Raw genomic sequence first — 14,264 nt, 5'->3', positions numbered from 1 at the left:
CATCACGCCCCCACTGTGACACAAACACACCCTGGCTATCACCCCACCCCGTTGTCCCCCACCCCCCACCCCCATCACCATCATCCACTCCGTTCTCCCCATCACCCTGCGAGGGACACACATCACCACACCTCATTACCTGCGCGACTCGGGTTCTCCAGAAGAGCAGAACCAGTAGGCGGCGTGTGTGAGAGATTATTTTAAAAGAAACGGTCTCACCTGATCCAGGGGCCGGTGCGTGTGTGGTGTGCAGGGCCGCAGGCTGGAGCCCGGGAAGGGAATGAGCGTCCCACCCCAAAGGCCATCTGGAGGCAGGACACTCAGTGATCTTCTCAAGGATTCGATGGAATGCCGCGGCCCGCCCACCCCACAGAGCGCCACCTGCCGTACTCAGATCCTTCTGATCTACTTGTTATTCTCACGTGAAAAACTGTCTTCACAGCCACATCCCGACAGGTGTTGGACCAAAAGTCTGCGTCCATGGCCCAGCCATTGACCCTTAAAATCCGCCAGCACCTGCCCTACCGCCACCCCCACCCCCCCCACAACGAATGCGGCCTGGAGGCACCTCCGCGCAGGCTGAGCCTGACGGACCAGGGGCAGCACCCGGCAGGCCCTGTCCAGGACCTCAATCTCTGTCCTGCGCTGCCTCTCCGTGGCTTGTCTGAGAATGACAGCCACCCCGCCCTTCACAGTTCAGGCTCCTGTCGTCAGGAGCCACCTCAGCTTAGGACTTGGCCGTGTAGTGGCCGCTGGTGGTCAGGGGCTTGTCCTGCACATGGGTTCTCCACCGGAAAGGATGCGCGTCCTCAGGCCCAGCACCCCCACCTCCACCCACCGGGTCCAACCACTGAGACAGACCGGGAGCAGGCAAGGGGGAGACGGTCTTGCAGGCAGACGCGGGCCTGGACAGCACAGCCCCGGCGCCAAGGCTCGCGCCAGAGGCTGCGCGGCAGGGGCCCTGCGCAGAGCCAACGGGGAGAAGGGCTTAGAAGACTGTGGGGTTTGGGGGGCAGATCAGGTCTGAGAGCCTGCCCCACCCTTAGGGTCCACGTGACTGCACACAGGGCGGTTACCCTGTCTAGGCCTTGAACTCCTCATCCGCAAAATGGGCCGACAGTAGGACTGCAGGGATTGTTAAAAGCGTTGAGCCTGTGACTGGAGCACGGAGAACAGGCTCAGCGGACGGGACTTACGGACATTCGTGATTCTGGACCCGATACAGACGAGATGCGGAGCCTCACAACCTCTGGTGATTTTCTGCATCATCACTGAGAAGGCTGTCGGCCGGCAATGGGCCTCAGAAAGCCCTGTGCAAGGTCAGACCACGCCAGGACGGCCGTGGGGGACAGTGTGGGGATGCCCGCGTCTGACCAGCTGCTGAGTGTGCTCCCTGCTGCGCGTCTCCCTCCGTCGTGTCTCAGAGGACATCACAGAGCCGGACGCTGACCACAAACCCATGAGGGCCTGGGAGACAGACCCCTCCCACAGCTGCTACCAGCCAGTCTCCGTGCTTTCATGGGAGCTTGCTCTTTTGGCATTCCGTCCCGGGCTCCACAGCCACAGACGGAAGCCCCGGCCCCAGCCTGACCGCTCCTCCTCGTAGGGGCTCCCAAGCCCCGCGGCAGAGGCCCCACTTCACTGGCACCACCGTCCCCTCTCCCTTCCCCTTCTCGCCAGCCTCCCCAGCCCACCAGTGGGGACAGGCAGGCGGAGGGCTGCACGCCACCAGCACCTGGCAGACGAGCTGCCCTCTCAGGAATCGGGGACCCAGCCGCAGACAGCACACGGGGCATCTCGCGGAGCAGCTGGGGTGACTTGGGGGCAGGCACTCGGTGCAGCCTGGCCTGCCCACGGCCTCCGGCCTCTGTCGCTGGTGCCCAGCCACCCGCCGTCCTGTTGGGACCAAAGTCCAAGTTCTCCAAGAGGCGTGTGATGTAACGGGACCGGTTGCTCAGAAGCAACACGTCCACTCGGGCTCTGCTGGTCGGCGCCCCGCACCAGGGCGTGGCTTTGGGCCTCACCTGGTCACACACCACTCCCCTGCTTGTCTGGATCCCAGCTTCCCTTCGAGCTCCAGCTGAAATACTACTCTCTAGCACTCTGCTTGCATACCTACCGCATGCGGAAGGACCAGCCAGGAGCCGGAAGTGCATCTAACTTGGGCTCGTCTGTCCTCAGTTCTTTGTTGACATCCAGGTGCTACAATAACGTTTGCTTTTGAGGAAAGCAGCCGTCTCATCTGCAAAACAGCAACCCGGAATGATGGGCTGAGTTCTGCATAATAAAGTGTAATAGAGATGCGTGGGTGTCCTGCAAGGGTCCTGGCAGCATGGGGTGTCCCACTGTGGGGGGTCCTGGGGGCATGGGGTGTCCCACTGTGGGGGCTGCTGGGGGTCCTGGGGTGTCCCACAGGGTGGGGGGTGCTGGGGAGCATGGGGTGTCCCACGGGGCTCCTGGGGGCATGGGGTTTCCCACAGTGAGGGAGTGCTGGGGGTCCTGGGGTGTCCCACAGGGTGGGGGTGCTGGGGGGCATGGGGTGTCCCACTGTGGGGGGTGCTGGGGGTCCTGGGGTGTCTCACAGGGTGGGGGGTGCTGGGGAGCATGGGGTATCCCACTGTGGGGGCTGCTGGGGGTCTTGGGGTTTCCCACAGTGAGGGAGTGCTGGGGGTCCTGGGGTGTCCCACGGGGTGGGGTGGGAGTGTCTTCATGACAGGATTGCAAGCCCAGGCAGTTGGTCAGCAGGGAGCTCAACTGTCAGCAGGGGTGGGGCCGCCATCTACCTAATGCAGCCTCGGGTTCTGAGCGAAAAGATCACCACCTCCAGGGCGCACCCACCAGACCACATCCGGGTGCGGCCTCCGGGGTGGCTGTCAGGAGATGAGCGGGCCCAGGGATGCTTTAGGTCGTGCAGGAACGAGAGGGCACAGGACTCAAGGTCATGTCCATGGAGAAGCAGGTGAAGGGTTCACGATGTTTCGTCTGGACTGAGACCACATGGGACATGGTGCTGTTTTCAGGTGTCCTCACAGCTGGCAGCGGGGTCAAGCTTGATTTGCTGGTCCAAGGAGTCCCAAATACAGGGGACAGACACCCCAGGCCGCTGGAGGGAAGATCTTCCCTAGGACCGCTTCTGAGCCACAGCTGGACTGGGGGAAGGGGCCGCGCCCCGCTACTCCTTCCCTGGCTCCTCCCTGGGAGGAAATGGGAGACTGATGTCACCCCCTCCACTGCTCAGTCACTGACAGAGGCCTCTGGCCCGTGACCCACACCAGTGAGCTCGGGGTGGGCCCTTCTTTCAGACAGGACAGCAGCCCCTCCTCCCAGAGCATGGCCCCAAGGCCGCCCTCCCGCCTCCTCCCTGCCCGTGTGGGCTGGCCCAGCCGCCCCCAGGACCCTGTTCCACTTTGTGTCACCAGGCTGTGCCCACCGGCTCCTTATTACAAGTACCACACTTGCCCCCATGCCTTCAGTGGGACTGACATCCCTCCCAGGGGCCTGGGTCTCAGTCATCCTCGCTCTAGGACAGGACTGGCCTGTGAACTTTGGGTAAGTTCTTCAGTGTCTGCAAACTTGTTTAATTTTTTTCGTACGTAAAATAAAACTCCGTGAGTGATGAGAATGGATCCTTGTTGGTTCGTTGATTGCAGGTGCCTGGGCTGTGGTTCTGTGCCCGTCCTTGGGGAGAGGCCCCACTGAGCGCAGCCTTCAGACGCATTCGGCCCCCGGTCTCGGGCGAAAGCTGATTCCGGCGCTCTGGGGCAGCGATGGTTCTCTGCTCCGCGGACCTCTTGGACCTGGGCACCATCCCGGACGCTCGGGCTCCTCTGGGGCGCACCACTGAGACCAGCAGGTCCCTGTCCCTTCAGGGACACGAGAAGGACCGACGGCAGCAGAGCCCGGCTTCTAAGTGAAGAGGACTCTTCCACAGTTTCGTCTCCTCCTCGCGTCCTGCCTGAGGGCCGCGTGGGCTTCCGAGAGCCCCGAGCTGTAAACACGGAAACGCTTTAAACGGACAAATTGAGTTTTACCAACATCAGTCTTTCTTTCCCTCGACTCAACATCAGTCTTTCTTTCCCTCGACACTTGACTAAGCTCCGCAATCCTCGGGCTATTTTTAAACCGTTGACTTACGCCTTTCAGTGGATCTTATTCAACCAAACATGTGCTGTGTGTTCAGCTGAGAGTAAACCCTCCCCGGGCTGCGGCCCCGTGTCTGCAGGGCTCAATTACAACACTAAGAGGGCAGGGTCCGCGCCCTTCCTGGAGCCAGAGAGACGACAATGGAAACCTCTTACGAAGGAGGCACGAGACAGACCTAAAGACAATGACGAACACAACGGCTGTTGACTTAGGAGACTGGACCTGCTAAGCAGCACAGCTGCTTGGGTTTGCAAACTTGGGGAGCGGGAAGGGCAGTCCTGGGGGCGGGAACCTCGTGAACCCGGTCCGAGCCAGGTTGTGCAGGCCACGGCAGCCGCATGGAGGGGACCGAGGTGGCCGGCCAGCAGACCACACCGTGCGACATTTAACAATGGCGGGAGGTGGGCATCGGCCACCCATGCTTGTGACGGAAAAGTCCAGAAGGTCTGGGCTGGCAGGGTGACCCCACGACGCCCAATCGCTCCAACGGAGCCCCGGGATCCTGGGGCTTCCGACTCTGGGAAATGGCACAGAAGCCCCAAGAGAAGGCAGGCGAAGGCTCAGCCCCGCAGGCTGGACGGGACTGGCCCCTGTAAGGGAGGATCTCATGAAGACCGGCCCTTGGAGGAAGCCGCGGGGCCCCTGGCGGAGCAGCGGGACGGTGAGCATCCTGACGCAGGGACAAGGAAGGAGACGCACCGCTCAGACGGCCCTGAGCTGCCCTTGAGCACCCATGGACCCCAAACTGCCCCACGAGGCAGCTGAGGGGCCAGCACAGGCAGGGACATGGAGCAGCCCCGGCGGGTCGTGCCCACCACTCAGACCCCGAACTGTGACCTCAGCTGGGAACTGTCCTGCTCTCCCCGGAGAGACAGACACCCGCGGACAAAGGGCAGCTCCCCCACGGCCTCGGAACTTGGAGAAGGCGCCACCGACGGCAGGGACGGACTGGGGGACAGGTGCGTGAGCCAGAGCGGTCCCACCGCAACCTCCCCCGAGAGGGCAGCCGTCGGGCGCAGACGCTGCCGCTCTGTCCGCTGAGGCAGGGACACGTCGGGCCCCTGAAGGTGGTGCAGGGACAGAGAGACTTTAAAAGCACGACCTGGACGCCAGCGCCTCCCGCAGGTCTGCACGGTGGCTGGGCCCATGGGCGTCATCAGAGTCCGCAGAAGCCATGCGGAGCGAGTGTGGACGGCATGTCTCCACACCGGCCTCCCCGGGAAGGACAAGCCAAGAAGACATCACAGCCTTCAGCTCACCCACCAACCCGCAGGGAGGTGAGGGTACAGGAAGAAGCTGTTCCATTCCTGGAAGTTGTGTTCCGCGAGTCCGAGAGTCTTGTGCCGTTGATCGCCAGCAGTCAGATGGCTGAATGCGACTCAAAGGCGGGCGGCTGGCAGGAGCACTGGCAGGAGCATGGAGCCCCTACTGCAGGGAGAGCAGCCGCGAGCCCCACGTGCAGGTGAGCGCCGCGGGGGCAGAACATGGCGCCATCAACACCCTGGGCCCGCCTCCCCCTGCGCTCTGCCTCCTCCCGCCTCCTCCCAGGACTGGGACTGCCACCAGCCAAACCCAACAGGAAGCCGAGGGCACAGGCGTGGTTTCACGTGGTCCGTGAAGGGCAGCGTCTCAGGGGCCGGGGCTGGCAAGCAGGGAGGGCAGCACGTCCGTGAGGGTGAAGAGAAGGTACCTGCCCCCAGGCGTCCACTCGGTCCTCTCGTCAGTGTCCTGTGGCCGCCACAACCAAACACAGAGTGGACAGAAACGCGTTCTCTCATGGTCCTGAGAGCAGGAGCTTGAAATCAGGGGGCCGCAGCGCCACGCTGCCCCCACGCGCTCCAGGGGAGGACCCTTCCCTGCCTTCTCCAGCTCCCGGCGGCCGATGGCATCCTCGGTTCGTGGTGACGCCTCCTCCAGTCTCCGCCCCTGTGAGTGTCTCAGGAAAACACCCACCCAGATAATCCGGAATGATCTCCTCTCAGGAACCTTGATGACAGCTGCAGACCTTTTTTCCAAATAAGGTGACAGAGGACGGAGTGATTCCCTGGGGACACATCTTCGGGGTCCAGCATTCCACCAGCGCAGTCCCCACCGTGCAGGACACACAAATCCCGGGGGGACGTTCGTGCAGTCCTGCTCCCACCCGCGGTGTCCAGCTGCAAGCTGGGGCTGCCTCCTCGGACCTCTCACCATCTGGGGAGGAGTACACGAGAGGGGACGCTGCTGTCTGCCAGGGAAGCCGGCCTGCACGGCAGTGGGAGGCCAGCAGCTGGCTCGAGAGGGGCAGGAGTATGTGGACCCAGATGGCCCGCAGCCGGTGCCCCTGGGCAGCCGGAACAAGGGGCAGTAATGTGGCTTGGGAAGGTGTGCTACGTGGGGCCTCAGCCTCTCAGGAATGACGGCTGGGCTCACACCCCCAGGGAAGTGGCCAAAACCACCAGCAGAATGAAGCAGCGAGCGGGGGCAGGGAGAAGACAGGTGCTCCCCGTCACAGCCAGGGGCCGCGGTCCCGCAAGAGCACGGCTCAGACGCCGCCAGGAACAGCCACCGGCCCTCAGCACGTGCACATGGGCCTCTGCCGTTGGGACAACACACTGACAAGCAAGCTGGTGGCCCTGGGCCTGGCCACAGGACTCGCCAGGGAGCAGGCCCAGCCCGGGCTCCAGGGGGCCGCCCCTCTGCAGACCTGCACCTCCCTGTGCCCAGGCCTTGCCCTGCGAGGCAAGTGTGCACTCCTTGCAGCGTGTTTCCCGGACAAGCCAACCCGTGGCGGTGGACAAGCACGCAGGGCTCGCTTGAGCTGAAGCCCAGGGCACGGGCCCCCGAGGGGCTGACCTCCTTCCCTGGACGCGGTGGCCGGCCAACCCACGTCTATAAAGTGCTCAGCACCAACATCGGCAACGAGACGCGATGAATGGGTGCTTCCGAGACACGTGGGTCCCGGCACAAAAGGCCACCACCGGGGCGTGAAATATTAAACCAGAACACGCAGCTAAAGCTACGGACATGCTGATGATGCCTCAGGTTGGGCCAGGCCAGGAGCTCTGTCCTCTCTTGGACACGAGGCAAGGTGTCTCTTCCCTCTGCTGAGGAAATTAATACAAATAGTTGCAGATTATTATGAAAAAATACATATTTGCTCCTAGAGTGAGAACTTAAAATCAGTTATTTATGGGACACAGCGCGTGAAGACGGAGCTGCCCCACGCTGATGGGACACGGGGCGAGGACGGCGGGGGAAGGGGGGCGCCCCTCCAGACCTTCAGCAGGCATCCCAAACAAGGAAGCCAAGCAGTCAGCTATGGGGCCCTTGACCTGCAGACTCCATCTGCCTCCTCCCATGACCTCATCTTTTAATTCTGTAAAAACCGAAACACACAAAAACTGCTCTCCTGGGGACAGAACGTCAGTCTGAAGTTGCCCACACGGTGGGACCTACGCTGTGCTAACGACAACCAGCAGGTGTGGGCACGCCTCCAAGAGCCCCGAGGAGCCAGCCAGCGCCACTCAGCTGTGCCCTCCGCGCGTCACGTGGACCCGAACACCAGCCACGGACAACTGACCGGCCGGGCCCCAGCCGGCACTCTCCGACGGCCCTTCCTCCAGGTCTTGAGTCCCAAGAACATGCAAAACACACGAAAGTCGATAGAGGCTCAGAGCAGGACTACGTAGGACTCTCTTCCTGTAGGAGGAGAAGCGCAGACTGCTTCGGGCCCCGTCCCCCGCCCGCCCCGCACCAGGCTCCGCCCAGGCAAAGGGAGCACCCGTCCTGTAGAGCCTGGTGCAGGGTACGAGCGGCATGGCGCGTGCACGGAGGCTAGGAAACCTCGCTCAGACGCCGTCCTCCTCTGCCCCTGCAGGACAGGGGGCAGACGGGCCTGAGGATGGCCGACCGCCCCGTGCACAGGTCTCCCTCTGAACGCTCCTGGCTCCGGACTCCGGCCAGCAGGCCCAGCCGCCTGGTTCCCTAGCCCTGCAGGGGCGCCGGCCGGAGGTCCGAGCTCCGCAGCTCTGGGCTTTGGAGTCTGTTGTCCCAGCAGCCACAAGATGCTGTCCTCCAGCCTTCTCCCCGCGAGTAACTTCCAGGGTGTGAGCAAGGAAACGCGGCCACGGGGCAACCCCGCATCTCTTCTCCTCGTGTTCAGAACACGAACCCTGGGCTAGTTTAACAAACTACCCGCAACCCCCCCAAGTCCGAACCAGCCTAGTTCTCCCAATGGTGCAATTACGAACTGACCTACAATAGCGACCTCTGAACTTCTAAAAATGACAACTGGGATTTTAAAATTCAGGCATGAACCCCAATGAGCATGTGCATTTACTTACAAATATACACAGTGTTACTCTATCAGCAACTTCTAGGACGGAAGACGTCTGAGAAGGATGGCAGAAGGATGAAGTAAACCATTTTAAAACAATTCTAAATGTATCAACTCTCGCTTTACTACAACCCGGTGTAAATCATGACTTGAGTGAGGGCTCTTGCCGAGGCTCCTTACTTAGGAAACACTGGGTTTACGGCTTCCTGGCACAACCACTTAAGACGTTCAAGTTCAGTTAATTCTGACTCTTGGTTTCAATTTCGATCACGTCCGAGAAAAGCCTCCTCACAGGACACACGGGTCAAGCTGGAACGCGCGTCACTGGCTGTCCTCCTAAACTCTACTGCACCTTATTCAATCCCATGGACAATTCGGCCTCATTCTGTTAAAATTCGGGCAGGAAATTCCCGTACCCCCTGATCACAGTCAGGTGCCGCTCCCGGCGAATTAGAAGGCATTGAATTTTAATGATTCTTATGATTAAGTCCAATCTACTAACACCCTTTGTTTGGGGTATTTTAAAACAAGTTTTAAAACTATGTTTCTGAGTTTTTTAACATTACGTTAAGCTTAAAAAAATAAGTGACATGCATCGTTCTTCGCAACAAACCCCGAACAGTAACACAACATCCTGGACACCCGCCCGAGCGAGCTCTCCACAGACGCGTCTCCTCTGAAAAGTGGCTGCTTCCTGCATCGTTGTCAATCCCTCGCAGGGGCTGTTTTAATACTGCCGAAAACACCTGCTCAGTAGCGCGTGACCGCGGGCTGTCCCCGCTCAGACGCGACCCACAAGTCACTCCAACATCGACGCGCCGACTGTAAATGGTCGGGCTCTCTGTTGCTCGGCCCTGAGGAAATCGGCCAACTCTGGGCCACAGAACTTCCAGGATCACTTCCCATCTCCATGCGAACAACCCAGAGACGCCAAGGACGGCTTCCACGCAGGACGCAGTACGTGGTGAGCCAATGCGGCTCTCACCCCAGAAATGAGAGCAGCCTCGATCCTCTGCCTTGCCACGGGGGGCGGGGGGGAACAGACGAGGCCACTGGGTGCCCAGAAGGCAGGGACAGGGTGGAATGAGTTCCAGGACCCCACCCCGGGGATCCTTCATGGGGGGGACCTAGGGGGACGGTGCAGGCTGAGAGGCCCCCGCAGATACACGGGAACCATGGCCACTGAGACTGAGGGTGCAGCCCAGCCCCGCAGGACCCCGCTGTCCACGGCCAGTTGCAGTCAGACAGAAGAGCAGAGAAAGCCTAAGGCCCTGAGTGAAGGGGACACACCATGGGGCGGGGGCAGGAGGACACCCGAGGACAAGGCAGCAGGATGGAGAGCGCCCTGACCAGACCGATCATCTGAAGCCTCCAGGGGACGGAGTCGACCTCCAGTGACCATGAAGCCCCACCCAGGTCAACTACAGAGCAGGCCGACTCGACCCCTGCTCCCTGGACGCTCAGAAGATGCCCAGGTGAGGTGTGAGTGTCACTTGCTTCCAAGTCGGCTACTCTGCCCCCAGCTTTCCTGCAGCACGACTCCCGCGGGAACATACGTGAGGTCCACCCTACCGGTCTGCTGCCCGTGGACGTGGTGAAAGGACCCCCGTCCAGTTCATGGGCACAGCTACCTTGCTTAGTCTCTGCTGTTCTTAGACACAAATGGACTTCCAGCATCAATAAAAAAAAAATCAGGGCACATCAAAAAAACCCAGGAAAATGTGCCCTCCAACAAGAAATCGTCCATGGGACTCCTGCTGTCTCAGTCGCTGGGGAGCAAGCCTCTTGATCGTGGGGTCAGGAGTTTAAGCCCCACGTTGGGTGCAGAGGTCTTGTTAAAAAAAATAGATTTAAAAAAAAGAAGTAGTCAATAGAAGCAAACCTGGAAATGACTCAGACACTAAAGTTTGAGAGAGAAACTTTACAACAAATGTGTTCGAGGACCTGGAAAACAAGGAGGCCGACAGCCACGAAGACAGCAGGTGGAAACTCGAGAACAGAACCCACGTGATCAGGCAGGACGCGTCTGCCCACAGGCCGCCTACACGGCGAGCAGTCCCACCAAGGGCCCGGGCGGAAGCAGAAGGAAGATGGGGCAAGGTCAGCCAGCGTGGAGGGCCGGCCGCCTGCGGGCAGCAGTCTTGGCCCGCACACAGGTGACCGCAGCCCAGGGGAGAGTCTGCGGCACGAGGACATCTGAGGAAGTCACAGGCAAGGACGCAGAACACGACCACAGAACCAGGAAGCCAAGTGGGAGACAGACGGAGGGCCCTGCTGGGAGCACGCAGCCACAACAGAGAGGAAGGGATGCCCTGAGGTACAGACCCCCGCCCTCCCCCGAGTGCCGGCCCACGGCTCCACGGGGACCACAGCATCCCCTGGCCAGCCGCCGTGACAGCGTGAGCCTGTGCCACCGGGGTGGGACCACAAACTGCCACCAGCGTCCTTCCTGGTTGACCTGTGCGCGCTGTGAAGGACTTGCATCTTGTCTTCTTTGCTGCACGCCCTCCCCGCCCTCTGGGGACCGTGTCCTGGACGCCCCGGGCATGCACGCCACCCTGGGGACGACCTGGCTAGGACACGTGGGGGCCCTCAGCCCTCTTCCAGGGCACTCCCAGATGTTGCCTGTGGCAGCCCGGGTCCCCAGGGTCCCTGTAGTGGGCGCACATCACCCACCCCTTCTGGAATCCGCCCTGAAGTCTAGTGTGCAGTATGTCTGGATTTGAGAGGAGACGGCTCAGAGCTCACAGGCCCAGGAGTCTGACAGGTGGGTCCCCGCCCCAGGACTGCAGCCAGGGCCTCAGGAGGCTGGGACCCTTCTCCCAGCTCCACCCTCCCCATCCCCTAAGGAAGGGACGGGACTCTGCGAGGAGGGGTGGAAGGCTAGCTTTCCAGACGGTAGGGCACCTGCCAGGGGGAAGCGGAGGCTGAGACCGGCCACCCCTGGCCTCCCATCCACAGCAAAGCCCCTGTGGACACGGAACTCAGACCCCTCCAGTGACATAAGCCCCAGGCTTCAGACCAGGAGGGCAAGCAGCAGGGGTGCCCTGAGGGTGGCGCTGGGCCCACACTCCCTGGGGCGGACCGTGGGGCTGCTGCGCTCTCCGCTGACCCTCGGGGGTGCTGGGGGAGGCTATCGGGGTCACCGCGAGCCTGCGTGAGACAAGACAGTCTGAGGCCCCTGTCAGCGGCACGAATCTCAGCTCCAGACAAGCTGCTATGCACTGTTCCCTCGCTGCATTTTTATTAAAACCTCAAGCCAGAATAAAGGCAGAGAAATACAAATTTATTTCTCTTCTTGAAGAGACACCTGGCAACACGTCCACAGAACAATGTCCATAATCACTTAGCCAAATTTCCATACCATTTCACTCAATTTTCTGGAGAGCGGAGGTATATTTTCGGAGCGCAGAGATCTGCGTGTAATTTTCGCCCCCCTGCCTCCCACCCAGAGCCCCACGGTGCCCGGCGGCTCCCTCCCAGCAGGCAGCCAGGGTGCGGCCGGAGCAGGGAGGGGCCGTGCTGGACCTGCCCCCCCACGCGCCCCGCCCCCCCCCGGGCCCCATGCAGGTCACAGCCCTGCTGGACGGCCCCCACACCTGGGGTGGGGCTCCCGGCTCTGGCGCCAGCAGCCAGATTACGGAGGCCTGGAAACACCCTCAGGGCTCTGCACAGGGCAAGTCTGTGTGGACAGGCACCGGAAAGTTCCCTGCCGCCGGGAAGCCCCTATTGCCAACCTCTGCACGCCAGGAGCCGTGGACGCCACGGTCTCGTGGAGGCCACCACCCCTGCAGACTCACCTGCCCGGTGACGCTGAGGCGCATGCAGACACAGTCATCCGGCCACCGACCCAACAGGTTCTTAGACCCCCAAGCTGGCTGTGAGCCCTTGCTCCTCAGAGAGGGGGAGAGGGCTCCGAGTGGGGCCTCCCAGCCTCACCCCCCAGCCGGCTGTGGACAGCTCACAGAACAGGCTCTCCAGACTTCCCCTTGGGTTTCCCGTACCCCGAGCCGACTGTGGGGCGCAGGACCCGAGCTCGTGAAGAGCTTGAGGTGTTTGCAGAAAGTGGGCAGATGACAGCCTGAAAACACGTCTAGGAAAACAGCTTACGAGAGGACACGCCTGAACCAAAAAGCACGGCATCCCAGACGCAGTCATTCAAGGCCCCACAAGTCAAAGCAGCTGCCACCGGTCTTCTCCAGCCTGGCCCTTGGGAGGGCAGCAGCTCTGGCCTACAAGCACAGGGCTGCAGAGCTTCAGATCCCTCACCTAGGGATGAAGCCCCCTGGCAAGATACCAACATCAGTCGGAGTGATGCCCAAGAAGGAGAAATGGAAGACCAGTCATTGGCTTGCACATGGTGACAGGGGTGGGCTCACCCCACTCACCACCTCCCTTTGAGCTGCCCCCCAAAGAGGTCTGAGCAAACGTATCCGTGGGCCATGAGCATCTCAGCTCTTCTCCTCTGGGAATATCAGTGATCTGAAGCCCCAGACGCCACACTCTGAAATCCATCATGGCCTTCACACGGAGGCCATGCTCCCGGCAAGCAGACTGGCACAGATACCACAGACCCATCCTTGGACACACAGGACCCCTCCAAGGAGTAAATGTGTCTCAAGAACTCCCTGATGCTTTCTCAAACTTCCCCAGAACCGCGCTGCAACCTGACCCTTCCGCCTAACATTCCTTCCTCCCCTCGACACTTTTCCTTGAGGATCTGACCCGACTCATGCCCACCTGTCCTTACCAGGCTCCACCAAATCCCTCCCACCATTGTCCCTCTCTGGCATTTCTCCCAATCAAGCTCTCACGTAACTAATTCCACTTTGCTGTCTGCTTCTGGGGGAACCAGCACAGGTATAGAGACGTTCCAATGAAGCTACAGATAAGCTATTACAATTAGTGGACAATTGCTATGATAACTTAGCAAGACTTCTGGATACAAAATCAACATATAAAACGTAAACGCATTTTTGTGTATCAGTAACAGGTAAAAATTCTATCTTAAATTAAAAAAAAAAAAAGAAAAAGAAAATACAATACAATTGCATTTTTACAATGAGGCCCCTAAGAATCAATCTAACAAAAGTTGTGCTAACTCATCACAGAGAAGTTCATAGAATGCTGAAAGGCATTAAGAGAGACAAAAGTAAACACGGAGAGAGATGCAATGCATGGATTGAAATAACCAATGTAATATGTCAACCTTTTTCCAAACTGATTTACCGACAGTACAACCCTAATCAAAACCTTATTCTTTGTTGGGGACTGGACTCTAAATTTATATGAAAGGAAAAAGGTCAGAAACAGCCAGGGGATTCTTGAAGAATTAAAGTTTGAAGCATTTCCTTGAGATATCAATGTTTATTATAAAACTATAGAAATTAGGAGAGTCTTGTGTTGATGCAAGGAGAGACAATCTGACCAATGAACAAAAGCATGAATATATAGATTTTTGGCTTATGACAGAGTAATATTTTAGATCAGGCTTCTCAATTATTGGTGCCCTGAAACAGAATACATTTATGGAAATAAACGAATTGGACTCCCACCTCATACCATCTGTAAAAATTCATTCCGGGTAAATTAGAAACAAAATGTGAAAGACAAAACCATTACATGTTTATCGTCCCCAATTCCAGGGTTGGGAAGTATTTCTCAAACAAAAGGCAGCATTTGCTAATATAACATTTTTATAAAACACAGACTGGCAGATGGGTCCATACTGAAATCTAAAATAAGAAAAGACAACACCAAGCGAGCACACAGGAAGCTGAGGAAGGGTGCGTGCAGTATCCAG

General features: G+C 59.3%; 1 protein-coding gene across 1 annotated transcript in view; it reads right to left on the bottom strand.

Moving 5' to 3' along the window:
- Window positions 1–2,080: 2,080 nt before the first annotated feature.
- Window positions 2,081–14,264, bottom strand: part of TUBGCP3 (tubulin gamma complex component 3) — an 89,118-nt gene continuing 76,934 nt past the window's right edge. Inside the window, exon 22 of the mRNA XM_087864971.1 lies at window positions 2,081–2,242. Coding sequence (XP_087721097.1) covers window positions 2,096–2,242 — 147 coding nt within the window. The 3' untranslated portion in view covers window positions 2,081–2,095. The remainder of the gene's footprint in view (window positions 2,243–14,264) is intronic.

This window comes from Ursus americanus, chromosome 10, assembly GCF_024610735.1.
Source record: "Ursus americanus isolate L20-20 chromosome 10, mUrsAme1.1.p, whole genome shotgun sequence".
NCBI classification, from domain to species: Eukaryota; Metazoa; Chordata; class Mammalia; order Carnivora; family Ursidae; genus Ursus; species Ursus americanus.
The sequence above is the reverse complement of the archived record's forward strand: the minus strand, read 5'-3'. Positions and strand labels throughout refer to the sequence as shown.